This window comes from Podarcis melisellensis (genome assembly GCF_964234715.1).
Source record: "Podarcis melisellensis genome assembly, chromosome: 4".
NCBI classification, from domain to species: domain Eukaryota; kingdom Metazoa; phylum Chordata; class Lepidosauria; order Squamata; family Lacertidae; genus Podarcis; species Podarcis melisellensis.
Window position 1 is genome coordinate 60225427 of NC_138531.1, and position 14383 is coordinate 60239809.

Genomic DNA, 14383 nt, shown 5'->3' on the forward strand with positions numbered 1-14383 from the left:
GTTGCTTCAGGCTTTACAAGAATCTAAAGATAATTAAATAAGTAATTAAAATAAAGCACATGTAATATTCAGGGGACAATAATATGGTGTTCAACGACAGAATATGTGTTAATATCCAGCAATATTTTTTAAAGCAGTTCTCTGCATTTGACTCTTCCTGACATATGCTTGACTCCATCAGCCTTAGAAGAGAAAAACTCTGACAAAATTTCCCACCTTCTTTGAAAGATGCCCCTTTCTCTAGTCCAGCCTCCTTCATCTAGATTCTTTTAATGCCATTAATGAGTAAACTTTTTCAATGATCAGCCAGTTGATTTGTTTCTTGATATGTGTGCAAACCAATATCAGATTTCATCAAAATTGTTATGCAACACTATCAGTTGGTGGAATCTAGCTCCACTTAAAAAGCTCTATATTTTCTGACTGATGCTGCAGTGTTCTTACTGTTTTGGAAGAATACCTTTGAACTGAAATAAATGTCACAATAAAGCTTAACAGATGCAGTTCAGAGGTCACAAATTCAGCCCAATAAACTTTTTTTTTTTTTTGGACTAGGAAAAGCCACGTGTCACACGTTTCCCATATAGTGAAGATATTCTGTTTTTCAATACCACATTTCCCTGTCATGTCTAATTAACCAGGATCTGATCCTAGTTTTATATCCAGGTTTTCTTATGCTACATTTTACCACCAGATATCATGAGAAATTGTGGTTTAAGAAATCAGATTATCTTTACCAGAAGATGCATAAGGCACATGAAGGGAGACTGAACTGTAAGAAGAGGAACACAATTTGTTCCTAATCTGATGTCATGGTTTATCAGAAGAATATTGACTTCTGAACCACACTTCAGTATTACAGTACAGCTCATTTCAAGACATCCAGATTCAACACACTATGAGTGTTTGATAGTTTGAAAGGTAAATTTAAGTTACAACTGCCTAAGCAAAAACACATTAATCTTATCAAGTAATGTCTCTCCCACATTAAATCATACTTATGTGTAGTGCAATCAAATGCATTTTCACCTTAATAAACACCTTATATAGTAGAAAGCATATAAACTTAAAACCATGTTGTTACCACGCTAGAGTTACCATTCTGCTACATTATAAGCAATGTTAAAATAAACACCTTACCATCAGTAACCTCCAAGTATGCTTTTGTCGTGATGCTTCCCGCAACATTTAAAGTCTGGCAAATATAATAGCCAACATCAGATCGTTGGACATTTGTAATAGTGAGGTCACCCGTTTGAGAGACAGAAAACCGGCTGGAAGACTGAGGAGGTTGGTATGAAAAAAGCAAGTTCTGGAATATAAGGAGAAAAAGTGGGAAATCAGCAAGTTAGATGGATTAGCCTTCATAGATATATACAACTTTAAAATCAGAATACCCTATATTATGAAGGTTATAGGACCATTTTTCAGATACAAAAGTGATGCTGCAACACAGTTCACTACTCAAGATAGATGTGACTAAACACTGATACTTGGATTTCCATGGGCCACAACAACAAATAATACATTGGTTATAACAACATATCTAAGACTGCAATGCTAACCACACTTATTTGGGAATGTCCCATTGAACTTATTTTTGATTCAATACTCAAGGATATATGCAGCCCCAGTGCTAATTACCAGATGTTTGCAAAGTACAGCTGTGAACATAAACTTAAAAGTTTAAATTTTAAACGTTAAAAGTTTAAACAAAATATTTAAGGGAAGGATGATATTAGGTAGAACCAGTCTAGATAGACCATAGCAAGTGCTTTGTTGCTGCAGTTTGGTAGGGTTTTGATCTAAAGCCATATAGTAGTTCTCTTCATGAGCTGGGGGAGACTGCTATTTTTATATAGGAGAGTGCATGTTATTTTCTTTTTAGACAAATTTTGTGGAGTATATGTCTAGCTTATTATCCATAATTGTCAGTGCTTTTTTTCTAAAAAAAATTGTTTCCTAGCCATATTGAAATACTGCCCCTCAATGAGGCCAAACTTAGATTTCCAAAATGTTTAGGGGTATGTGTACCCCTGCGTCCCCCCAGAAAAAAGCACTAATAGTTATATGGAAACTATTCAGATGGAATTCAAATGAGTATTATGTGCTAGGGAGAATGGCCATCAATTTCATTGACCACTGTTAGAAGCAGAATACTGGACTAGAGGAACTGAACCATCTGTCCTGTTTCATGCAAACATGATCAAACATCTCTATCATATACAGGTAACTTGCATCTTATGCTCAGTTTACTTATGTGATTGCACACATAAGGAGGAGAAATAAATAAGTAAATGGAGAAAGGAGGAAACACATTTTCCATTTATTTATTTCCCTCTCTCACTAGCACACTGCTGCGATTGCAGGCTTTCTGTACTTTGGAGAGGCAGCAGGAGGGCCAGGTAAGAAGCCTTCCACCTTGCGCGCGTGGGGGGGGGGATCACCTCTGGAGGTTCCGGACTTTACATGTTATTTGCATTTATGCATAGACCTCTGGAACAAAACCATCACATATGATACAAGTAAAACCACATGTAATAAGAATGCAAATATATGAATTATAATTCAAAATATATGTCAAGCTCTTTTTTGTAGTGTAAACTTGCTAAAAACACTAACAAAATGCTGTCTGCTTATTAGTATATGAAATAGTAGACTTCTGACAGTTGAAAGAAACTACCATTTATTATTATCTTTATTCTCACATTTTAAAAAAACCACCTCTTTGTATTTTTTATTATTTCCTTCTCTTTGCCTTGACATGCATCTAGCTCTCGATACCCAATGGGGTTTTGGACATTCTTGTAGTACAGTCACCTCCCTCCCTGTATCCATGACATACACTGTATGACAAACCACAGATGAAACAAAAAAGAAATTGTGCTACCATAATTGTTCTGAACAGAATTTCACATACACTTGAAATCAAATGCCAGATTCACTTTTCCGTGTCTAACTAAAATATATTTAAATGCTTCATTTCATAGAGGAGGGCTTTTAGTACTTTTCTCTTCCAATTAAACTTTATATTCCAAACAAATAGGATACACTGTGTTTCATTTCATGCTAAGCACTAACAGATCCTTATCATGGTTCTTTTCCTTCTCATTTTCTTGCTACCCATTGGCACCTGTTCAACAAAGTTGATTTAAAATCCCCCCTCAGCTTGACTGAAAATTCTGTCTCAGGCCACATGCTATATTTTTTAAAAAAATAACTGGAATATCTTGAACTGTACACAGTCCTGAAGCATGTAGTACAGCCTACAAAACTCTTGAGAAGCTTCCTGGTTTTTCATCCTGCATGGGACAATAATGTGGTTGACAGGGAACAGAGGGGTCTGTGTAAAGCCAGGATGCATATTGAGTTTGCCAAGGAATTAAACACGTTTTACTAGTCCTGACTTTTTACAACAACCAGGAATGTAGGCAGAGCCTACACACATATTTTGAAAAGAATCAAATGAGCATAGCCAGTCATCCAACAGGCATTTGGATGATGTGGGTGCAGGAGAGCATCGGGCACTAGCAGACAAAAACGGGCCTTGTGTTATCTAGATGCTTTGGCAAAGCTTCAGAAAGTTCATTTTACCTGACTTCCTTCTCTTCGCCAAAATATTGCTGGTTGAGGGTTTCCAGTTGCTTCACACTGGAAAGTTACAGTTCTGCCCAGTGCAGCCACCTGGTCACGAGGTTTCACAACAAAATGTGGTGGTTCTGAAAGAAGCGAAGTACAACACAATTACACCAATTAATTCGTAGCTGAGGTGAATGGTTTTCTGTTAAGGGTCTTGTGCATCACATCTAACACACACAGAAAGGTCCTTTTTAAAATAAAGACTATAGTGCTCAGGTTCAACACTGTTTTAACAAGGGCTGATGTTGGTGGTAAAGTGCTGGTAGGACAAAAGGTTGAAGGCATTTTTATCAATCACAGCATAAGAAAAGAAAAATTCCCTCACATCACTGTACTATGTACTCTTAAAGTAAAAACCACAAAATGATTGCAAATTCAGGGGTTAGATACACAAAAGTCATCATCTTTGATTTACTGTAGTTCAGAAGTCATTTAATAGCTTCCATAAGAGGCTTGATTTCTGATGTAGGATGAAATGCTCAGGAAAAAAATTCAATTTAACTCAAAAGCCCTAGGATTGCTACTGAGTAAATTATAACCATTTAAAAATCTTCAATGCAATTACTGAAGAGGAATGAATTTAAAGCAACGGTGAAGCAGAATGCCTCCTTCATTTACATAGGCAAGGGCATGTTCAAACAAAATATATATGTAAATGAAGGCAAATTTGAAACATCTGCTCATCGTGACATTATAAATACTGCCAGCATTGTCCAAACTGTTTGATTTATACAGACTTAAATGGCCACTTCATCTAGCAGTAAATAGAACGTCAAAAATTATGTCAGTTGCATTAAGCTATGGCAGTTAAGTATATTAGGCACAGTGACTGAACTAGAGTAGAAAATATTCTTTTTAAAACCGTGTTTCAGCTTACCCTCTTATGCTGCAGAAACAATGGCTTAAATGAGATCTTGCTGATTTATATTTTCCAGATCTTTCACTCCTTTACTATTTAAAAGAAGAATTTTTCTCAACCCTTACTGATTGTGATAAGGCATCTCACAATCAAATGTAGGTTGGGCTTTTAAGAACCCCCCCCCCCCATCATTATTTATCCATAAACACTTTATATTGTTGGTATTTTGTTATAGTTGCCTGTAGTATGAATGCCAAGGAATCACAAAACTTAAATTCTTTTAGGGAAGATATGGGCAGGGTGTTGTTGTTTTTTTTAAGTGTATAAATATCTTATACTGTGATGAGATTCACAAAAAACCAGGTTGTCTAAAGTTCAGCATTAGGTAAATGGATTCTAGACTATCAGATTTATGTTAACTATTAAAAGTCTGACTTCTGAAGAACAAAATTGCCTTATGAAGTCTTTTGCTTAGTGCAAGCAAATTAGTTTTCTGTGGATGCCCGAGGAAATCGTGCGGTGGTGGGAAAATATATGATTTTATATTTATAAACTCTTACAAAAGATTATGGAATGTGTACTAACAAGGCAAACAAGGATTAGTAATATTGAGGTTTATTGTTTGTGGAGGGTTTTGGGTGTTAGGAATAGTGATGAAAAGTGATGCTAGTCAGTGGAATTTTTGGTCCGCTAAGATAGGAACGATCTACAGTGCTCCTCTGTTCACAAAATTGTACCAGCTTCTCACTAAGAGACTATACACTTTAATGTAGACTACTTTCAAGGCTAAATTGCTGCAATAATGTCAGTGTAGCAATCCCTCTCTTGATAAATATTTACACATTTGTGTTACGGAACCATACGAATGAAAGAGGGGACGACCACCGAGATATACAGAACTTGAAACTGTCCAAAACTTTTTAAACTAACATCAGGAATTTCTCCTCGTGGAGTGAATCATGTTAGCCTGTAACATCGAAAGGAACAAAGAGGCTTGTGATACTTTAAAGATTAAAAATCTTCTGACAAGGTAGATTCTAAAATGGGGATCAACAACACAGTGACTTTGGGAACCATGGTGCCTGGAACGGTGGCCATTGGCACTTCCAAGTAGGAGGGCAGCCCCAGGCTTCGGAGTGCAGGCTGCTATCTGCAAGCCTAGGGAGCCCGGCGGGAACTCCCGCGGGCTCCCAATGCTTGCGGATAGCTTCCTGAAGCCTGGGGAGCGAGAGGGGTCGGTGCGCACCTTCATTTTTGGAGGGGGGAAAAGTGCGTCCTATAGGGCGAAAAATACGGTAAGTGATTTCTGTGAAATGAGCCGGCTTGACTGTTCCCACCTGAGTTTTTATAGCCAATGAATGAAGTCAGAGAATTGATTGATAAGGGATTTGTTTGGACACCAGAAAATACAAATTCCTATGGCCCTAAAGAGCTGCTGTTTTCCCTTCCTTTGTTTTTGTCTTTGGTATTGCCATAGTTTTCCCTTCCTTTATAACTAGCAACCAGGATGCATCTTTCCTGTGGTGGCTTCATCTGAAATCAGGAGCTCCCTATAAGTTACTTTATGTAAATATTACAGCACAATAAATGTGGGTAAATGTTAAAGAATTCCCTCTCCCCCTCCCACAAAAGGCAAATGTGAAATCTTTGCAAACAGATTTAAGCATGCCTGCTGCTGTGCAGGAGCTGACGTCCTGGCACTCATTAAAAATTCACAGTATTGTTCATAATACAGTTGTACGCATGTCTACTCAGAGATACCGTAAGTCACTTTGAAAGTGGATGGAGAGAAGTTTCTCTCTCTCTCTCTCTCTCTCTCTCTCTCTCTCTCTCTCTCTCTCTCATAAGCAGAACTCATGAACATCATTTGCTGGATGAAATAAATTGCTTCTTCACACAGCACATAGTTACACCACGGAAGGCAGCAATGGCCACTAACTTGGATGACTTCAAAAGAGAATTTGCCTTTCCATGCACAATTTTTTACACTTATCTTCTGTCATGATGATACTTTCATTTAGCTTCTTTCATTAAAGCTTTATGTTTAAGTAGTAGTCTGACAAGCATGCAGATGATCATCAGCAACACTTACTTAGGAGCACATTACTAGTTCTCCAAAGCCTGCACTGAATATAATTTAAACAACGTGAATCCAGCATACCTCAAAAGAGGTAGGTGTGTGTATGTTTTCCTCTGTTCATTTTTAGAATGTGGTGGTGCAATAAAAGAATACAGTAGAATTGCAATTTGGATGCACAGTGATGAAACCATACGACCACTTTCATTCATGTCTGAAAGTATGGATTAATATCCACATTCTAAATTCATTAGGTTGGCTGCCTTTTCTGTTGATGCAATTGCCAACAAATCCATTTAGCAACTATTTATACTACCGCCAAAGCTCCATTAACATTATCCAACAAGTAATTATATCATAATTCAAAGTGCTTTAGCATTTACTGAATTCTGAAGTGCACAGCAATGTATGCTGCAGCTATTTCCTTAACTCTCACTTTTGCTATACTTAATGCTGCAGGCACCATAAAGTGGTGACTATAACTGTTGGAATGGGCCCAGATACACTCTGCTGTTATTGTAAGAGCTGCAAAATAATGAAAAATATTTTACTTCATTAGGCTTTAAATTGATCAATTCATTACATTTCATCAACATAACCAAAACCTTAAAAGATGTACAGATATGTTTCAGGCATTACCCTGAGTTATAGTTCAAGCAACATCACAGTGATGCCAGTATTAAAAATACAAACTCTTTATTTTTGCTAGATTTCAAGGCAGCTAGAAGATTAGGCAGTTTACTCCTAGGGATGGCGCAGGGACGATGAATATGGTTTGCCTCTGCAGTCCGCCTTCAAGCTCATGGAACATCTTAAATTCCGATTCAAACTTTAGTCAACTAAACTACATTTTTAAATTTAATAACCCTAACTGTTGTTATCAATATTAACAATAAAAAGAAAGGAATGCAAAGTATTTTTTAAAAAATCTCTTGAACAGCGGATATGAAAAAATGAAGTATAAGATTCAAAAACAAAATTTTACTCCTTTGATTCATGTGCAACATTTTTTTTTTACTATCAAGCACTTGCACACCTTAGTGCACTTGGAATGTATCAAGGTGAGAATGGACCAGACACACAACTTAGAAATAAGAAATAAACATAATTAAAACAGATATAAATAAGCAAGCCATTACCTTTGATGCTTGCCACAAAAATTACCCATACTTCATGCAGAATCTGCTCTTTGCAGTCTGTCCAATCAATTATAAGTGAAAGATGGAAGCTGATTTGTTGACGAATATGGAGGGGTATGGATGGAAAGAGGGAGAGATGTTCCATTCACAGGGATAACGATGATTAGAAGATGGCCAATAAAATTTCAACTTACCAGATACAACTACAAACAAAAGAAAAAGAAAAGAAAACATGGAATAAATAAATTGGAACATAAAATGGAACAAAAGTAAAATGAATATGCTTTTAATTCTATACACTGCTTTGTATGGTATTCTTTCAGAAAAGTGGTATAAAAATAATAAAAAATTAAACATACAGCGATCTTATCGAAATGTAGCTATCTGGAAACACAAAACCTATTTAGGATATACAAGAAAACAGCATGAAACAGATGGCTTATTGCATATATTGTTCTTTTTTAGCAGTAGAAAAAGCTCAATTCCAAACCTGGAGATGTGAAGTGTAAAGAATGAAGGAGATACAAGAGATGTGCTACAGTGTGAAAAGGATCTATCTGCCTGCTGAGCAGAGTGATGGGATCATATTCAGAGAACCGCCACCCCCAACCTACTATAACATGTGAGGGGATTGTCCACCACCTACTGCACGCTGGGAAGCAGAATAAAAAGTGTATTATGATGTTCCATTTGCAATGTAATCTAGGAGTAATTTTCATAATCAGCTTCAGTATTCAAGGCGATTATACTCCCTGCAAGCAAAAAGGGATGAACAGCTACTCAATATACCTAGACAGGATTGATAGGGTAAAAATTACTTAGTTTGCTGGGAAGAGCAAGCCCTTTCCCCTTTCCTCCCTGTTTGAATAGAACCAAGATAATTCCCTTTCACACATGCATTTGCTATCCAACTATATCTTTATTTTTATTAATAAAGAGCACTTCTGTAAGCATACTAATGTGGACAGCTGGAAATGATATCAAACCAGAGACCAGTAAAAAATAGTGGTTTTTTATTTGTTTATAAAAGTGTATACTACCCTCTAATAAAATATCAAGGAATATAACATTAAAAAACACCATTCGGTATTGAGTGGCTTCTCCTAAATCAAAACATAACTTGCTGTACTTTGACTAATTTATCAGAACCACAATAGGACCTAGATGCCCCATTGACCCTAATCCAAGCCACAAGTTGCTCCTGATATTCATAAGGATATTGATCCAAATACTGTCTACTTCGCAATCTGAATACATTTTTTAAAAATCTGCAGACTGTGTTTCATTTATTGATAAGGAAAACAGAGATCTTCCTTAATTTAATAACAGAAAATTCTAAACAAGTATGCCCACAATCTATGAGGAAGAAAGAGAATGCTCTTGCCTGTCATAAATTTCAGTTGTAGGGTAGCAGTGTACAAAGGACCCTATCCAATGTATGTGGGCACTCAAACCTTTTTAGGAGGATAGGAAGGAGTGTGGGCTTCCTTAATTTGGTGACAGAAAATTGTAAATATGTATGCCTTTGTTAATCAAAGGGGGGAGTGTGGTCACTGACAGCATAGTTCACATGTGACCTCTGTACCTGGTCTATATGACTTGGGGCCCTTGCAAATACAGGAATACCTGCTCCTGCATTTAGCTGCCAATGTAATGTGTTCATCTGATAACAGCCTCCTCTGATTGCCCCCACCATCTGAAGCCAGGCAGGTGAAGACAAAGGTGACAGCATTTTCAAATGTGGTACCCCAAGGAGACTCACCTACGGTAGTGCCTAAGGACTTTCCCTTTCCGATACCAGGCAAAGATGCTTTTATCCACCATACCTTTTAAAGAACCTTTTGAACTATTTTTCCTTTTAGTTGTTGTTTTGGAGTTTGTATTTAATGTTTTATTACCGGTACTTTATCTGAATACTGCCCTTTCTGCCTTATGTATGGGTGAGGCCTTCATGTTCATTGATTATATTTCATGCAAAATGCTTTCCGTGTCATGTGGGGGCAGAGGCGAACTTGTGGCTTGCTACCATGCTCATCACACAAAAAAAGTCCGGGTTCCATGAGCTCCCATGGGGAACAAATGATATTTAAATATCTATGTACAGTACGTTTTTTGACAGCTACTGGTTAATTCAGGGGCAGGGTGGTGGTGGGAAGCTGGGTAAAGTAATGCCTCATCTTTTGTTGGGGTTTGGTTCCAAGGGTTATGTGTATACACACAAACTGTATATAGCCAAACCCCTGGAATCACTTCACTGTAAGGCAGCTGGTGGAGGAGACAGACAGAGCACTCCCAGAGTTGGTGTGCTGAGTAGGCCTTGCCCAGTAAGCAAGGGTGAGCTTAAAATCTCTTTTCGCACCAGGTTACCCCAAACAAAACTGCTTCAAAATCTTACTGCAAACTTATAAGCAAGTTTACAAATAATGCTAATGTCACTACAGAAAATGTATATATACACACATACATATTATGCATTATATAAACATAAAAAACTAATGGCATACATTTTTACACAGCCATCTATTATTTTAGTGACTAATTCGAGTGCAGAATAATTAATGTAACATTTGAGTCATAAGTAGTAAATGTCAAGCATTAAGGTTTTTAAGGGATGTTCTGCATATCTCAAGCCCTATGGTGCTCTCATTTTTGTTTTAGCCTTTAAATAGAGTAAAATTAACTACTGTTAAGCATGAGTACACTTCCATAATTAGCTGGTAAACACCTGCAGTATGCTAGTCTCCAATAAAATGCACTAAGAAGAGTAATAATATTCCATCTGCCAAAATTCATTAATCCAGGGGGGAATGGGTTTGTGCTCAAGTAAACATTAGACAGTACAAGTAGCATAAGAACATGAGAAGAGCTTGCTGGCCCAGGGGCCAATTGAGTTCAGCATCCTGTTCTCACAGTGGCCAACTATATGCCTGTGGGAAAACTAGGAGCAGAGCATGAGCACAGAAGCACCGTTTCCCTTCCTGCAGTTTCCATCAACTATTCAGAAGCATTGTCACCACCACCATGGCTAGTAGACACTGATAGCCCTCTCCTCTATGAATTTGTCTAACGCTCTTTTAAAGATTCCTGCATTGCAGGAGATTGGACTAGATGACTCTACATTTCTATGATTCCTAGGCAGTAGCTTTCAATAGCATATTAATTTAGTTTTTGTGGTTTGGGTTCGAGACCACTGCTCTGAGCTTCTGGAAACACAATATTGAAATAACATAAAAGTCTGGTTATTGATATCATTATCATGTATATGGATATTGTGCTGTCTTATGTTTCTATGTACACAAATTTCCTCCTTAAAATGATTGCGATTGTGTTTAATATATATTATATACTTGGGCTTTAAAAAAATATATAGCATTTCAAGTTCTACTGTTAGTAAGAGGTCTATTGATGACTTAAATAATTAAATACTACCCCAAAATCTGCTTTACTTTGCTACAACTGAAGGAAAATTTGTATACTGATGATTTAATGGTTTTAGTATTTACTGCAATGTGAAATTTCCCCTCAGTTCATATGTAAAGAATTTGTGAAAGTGCCTGAATGTGGGAAAAAACAATTCCACCATGCCAAAATGACCCACAAGAATTAGGCAGGGTTACAGGAGGCAATTATCTGGCCTCCCCCCTCTGAAGGAACCTGTTGACAATAAAACTAAGTAAAATCCTGCCCTCGTTTGCCAAGCTTGACAATGTTTTCTTTGTGCAGCAGCTGGAGAAGTGGGGCTGGGGAGAAGCATGACTCTTCATTGTCAACTCATGTGCACTAATTTTAACACCAAGGTGACAGCAGGAGAATGGTGAGTTGGATGAGACAAGGAGAGTGAATTTCTGGCACTGTTGATATTTTGTTGACTAACAACCAAAATATTTTGTGTTGCTTATTTAATAAATTTATATCCCATCAAAGGTGGCAAACATAAAACCCATTGGACATCTGTTTTCCTGAAGGTGGTGGGCTATTGAAGTTACAAGTAGCTGGGCTGTTTGCCTGCACACTTTAGAACCATTTCTTGCTAGGATTCTTATCCCCTCCATTCTCCTTCTCCCTTACTTAAATAGTGTCATCCTGTGCACATTTATGTGGAAGTAATCCAGGATCTAAAAATGCCAAGTTGGTACTAGTCAGCCCTTGGTATTTTGTTTTGCTGATACTCCCTGGAACACATCATGACAGGAGACACTGAGAAAGGAATATGTTTTGTCACCAGTTTAATGGACCCTTTGGATTGTCTCACCCTTACAGTGGTACCTCGGATTAAGAACTTAATTCATTCTGGAGGTCCGTTCTTAACCTGAAACTGTTCTTAACCTGAGGTACCACTTTAGCTAATGGGGCCTCCTGCTGCCCCTGTGCCGCCACTGCACAATTTCTGTTCTAATCCTGAAACAAAGTTCTTAACCCGAGGTACTATTTCTGGGCTAGTGGAGTCTGTAACCTGAAGCATCTGTAACTTGAAGTGTCTGTAACCCGAGGTACCACTGTATTCCCTTCAGGCTCTGGAGAAGGGTGTGGAGAATCTCTCCAATTCATACTGAGCCACAGAGAGGCTGAAAATCAGCAATATGTTTAACTGCATTCCAAGGATATCCACAGCTCAGAGTCAAGAGAAATCCCCACCATCCTTACAGAGTTTGTGGAGAAGTTCAAGGGAAATTAGACTCATGCTGAGCCATAAAAGGGATTGCAAAGCACTGAGACATATAATTGGTTTACAAGTTTCTTTGCCACTCATGTGCAGCTCAGTAAAGCTCCGACGAAGATAGTGGCCTGTCTTACAATTGGGTTGGGCTTACAGCAGCAACATACCACTTCCAGACCTCATCATGACATTATAGGCAAGACTCCACTCACTTAGGAAAGGGAGAGTTTGTGGCCAGCAAAATTGTGTTATTTACTAAGTCCCATTGAACATGGTGGGACAAGATTATAACTAGGATTATGCTGAATGTGATATTTCACTTGAATTTTAGGATGTGGGGGAAGGAGGGCAAGGTAAGTCTACCGCTTCCATTGTTCGCCTCTGCTTTGGCCTTCCACCACTAATTTTGCTACTGTGGTAGGATAAGGCCAATACTATTCCTCCTACATTATTCTAGAACAAGGGGACATTGTCGTATAACAGTGTTCTAAGGTGCATTTGTATAAAATGGCAGCCACTGGGAAAGGGAAAAAAATTACTTCTACATGCTGAAACCACTTCACAAACAAACAGTGCTCAAAAAGGTCCAGCAACTGGCCAAGTAATGGGAGGGGGGGGGGCTTTTCAGCAAACATTTTTGCTTTTATGAGCAAATGTGTGTGAACTCAGACTGTATGCCTTTTTTGTGCATAACGGTTATTTTTACATTCCTTCCTTCCTTGAGGGTGTTGGTGGTTGTGTCCTTTCAAGGACACATTTCTCACATTTTCAGGCCCTCCACACAGCAGAGAGAAAAGACCATACAGTACTGGATAAACCAGACAATTGACGATTTCCTTTTCCACAGAAGGCAGTATCTATTAATCTACATCTTCCCCCTGATATTAGTGCAACATTTATTCAGAAACCTTAAATAAGATGGCTCTTTACGTTTCCTGAGGCAAAATATGTATGCCCATGCCATCTAAATGTGCAATAATTCTTTCAGATTTTAGAAAAGTGACTACCATATTTGATATAGTTTTTCCTAACTGTATGCAACGTCTAGTTTCTAAATATTTCGTTCTCCACTTCCCCCAAAAAGAAGTGTATGTAGACTTTAGATTCCATTGCATTTAGTCTCCATTTATAAAAATGCCTTGCAATGAAGAACAGAGTCAGACTTCAGAGCTTGGTCAGCTTCTCAGGGTACATTTGAATGTGTCATAGCTTTCATTTTTTATTACAATATGTGCTGCTATCCTGCAAAATAACATAAGTATCTAGAATAGGAACTAAAATCCATACATTCATTGCAAAATGGATATTCATATGAAATGTATGTTTATTTAGGAAATGTTAATAGTAAAACTTGCTTATCCTCTTACAAAAAGATAAATTAACACTTCAAAACTATTGTTGCAAGTTATAAATGATCAATTATTGTATAAATGTTTCCCTATTATTGCTACAGAATTTTTTTTATTTTTTTTAAAGCAAAATTAAATTCAGTTTCCATTAAAATTTAATCAGCTTTATCTTTGTCTTCAAATTTGGGCTTTTAAATTAACACACAATTATATGGTATCTTACCATTAGGCCTTTCACAATGTTATTTGTATAATTCTATGGCACAAATGCCTCTATAATTCTACTCTTCGGCTATGATCTCAATACACTTACTCAGTAATGAGTTGCAAAGATTCACTTACGAACAAGGGTGTGGTGTCCTCAGGAATTCAAAGTAGTCAACATAGGGATATATTATTGCCTCCTACAATTCTTCTGAGCTCAGCTGGAATTAGTACTGTGAATTTCAAGGGATCCACTCAAATCTCATATTTTAGCTCGTACACCCATAAATCAAAATGACTATGTTTAGAGTTTAATAAATAGTTACATTTTTGGAACTGTGCAAGTGGGTTTTGTTTTTTGTTTTTTAGTATTGATGTACATTCTTTAAAATAGTGATCCTTGAATATGATGAGCATCAGCAGTGAATGTAATTCAATCCTATACTGTAGTAACAGGCT

At 37.4% G+C, this 14383-nt stretch overlaps 1 protein-coding gene and 2 long non-coding RNA genes across 6 annotated transcripts in view; 2 read left to right on the forward strand and 1 right to left on the reverse strand.

The window, feature by feature from the left end:
• LOC309368109 overlaps positions 1–14383 on the forward strand; it is a 140980-nt gene that overhangs the window by 96925 nt on the left and 29672 nt on the right. The gene's annotated exons all lie outside the window — the stretch shown is intronic.
• ROBO1 (roundabout guidance receptor 1) overlaps positions 1–14383 on the reverse strand; it is a 559072-nt gene that overhangs the window by 63692 nt on the left and 480997 nt on the right. For all 4 annotated transcript variants that reach the window (XM_081907820.1, XM_081907819.1, XM_081907821.1 and 1 more), the window contains 2 exons: positions 3595–3719; positions 1141–1312 (listed from right to left, as the gene is read on the reverse strand). In XM_081907820.1, coding sequence (XP_081763946.1) covers positions 1141–1312; positions 3595–3719 — 297 coding nt within the window. The remainder of the gene's footprint in view (positions 1–1140; positions 1313–3594; positions 3720–14383) is intronic.
• LOC309368114 lies at positions 2368–14221 on the forward strand. Its single transcript, XR_014167550.1, has 4 exons — positions 2368–2405; positions 8180–8336; positions 11438–11528; positions 13144–14221. It is a non-coding gene; the product is annotated as an uncharacterized lncRNA (long non-coding RNA).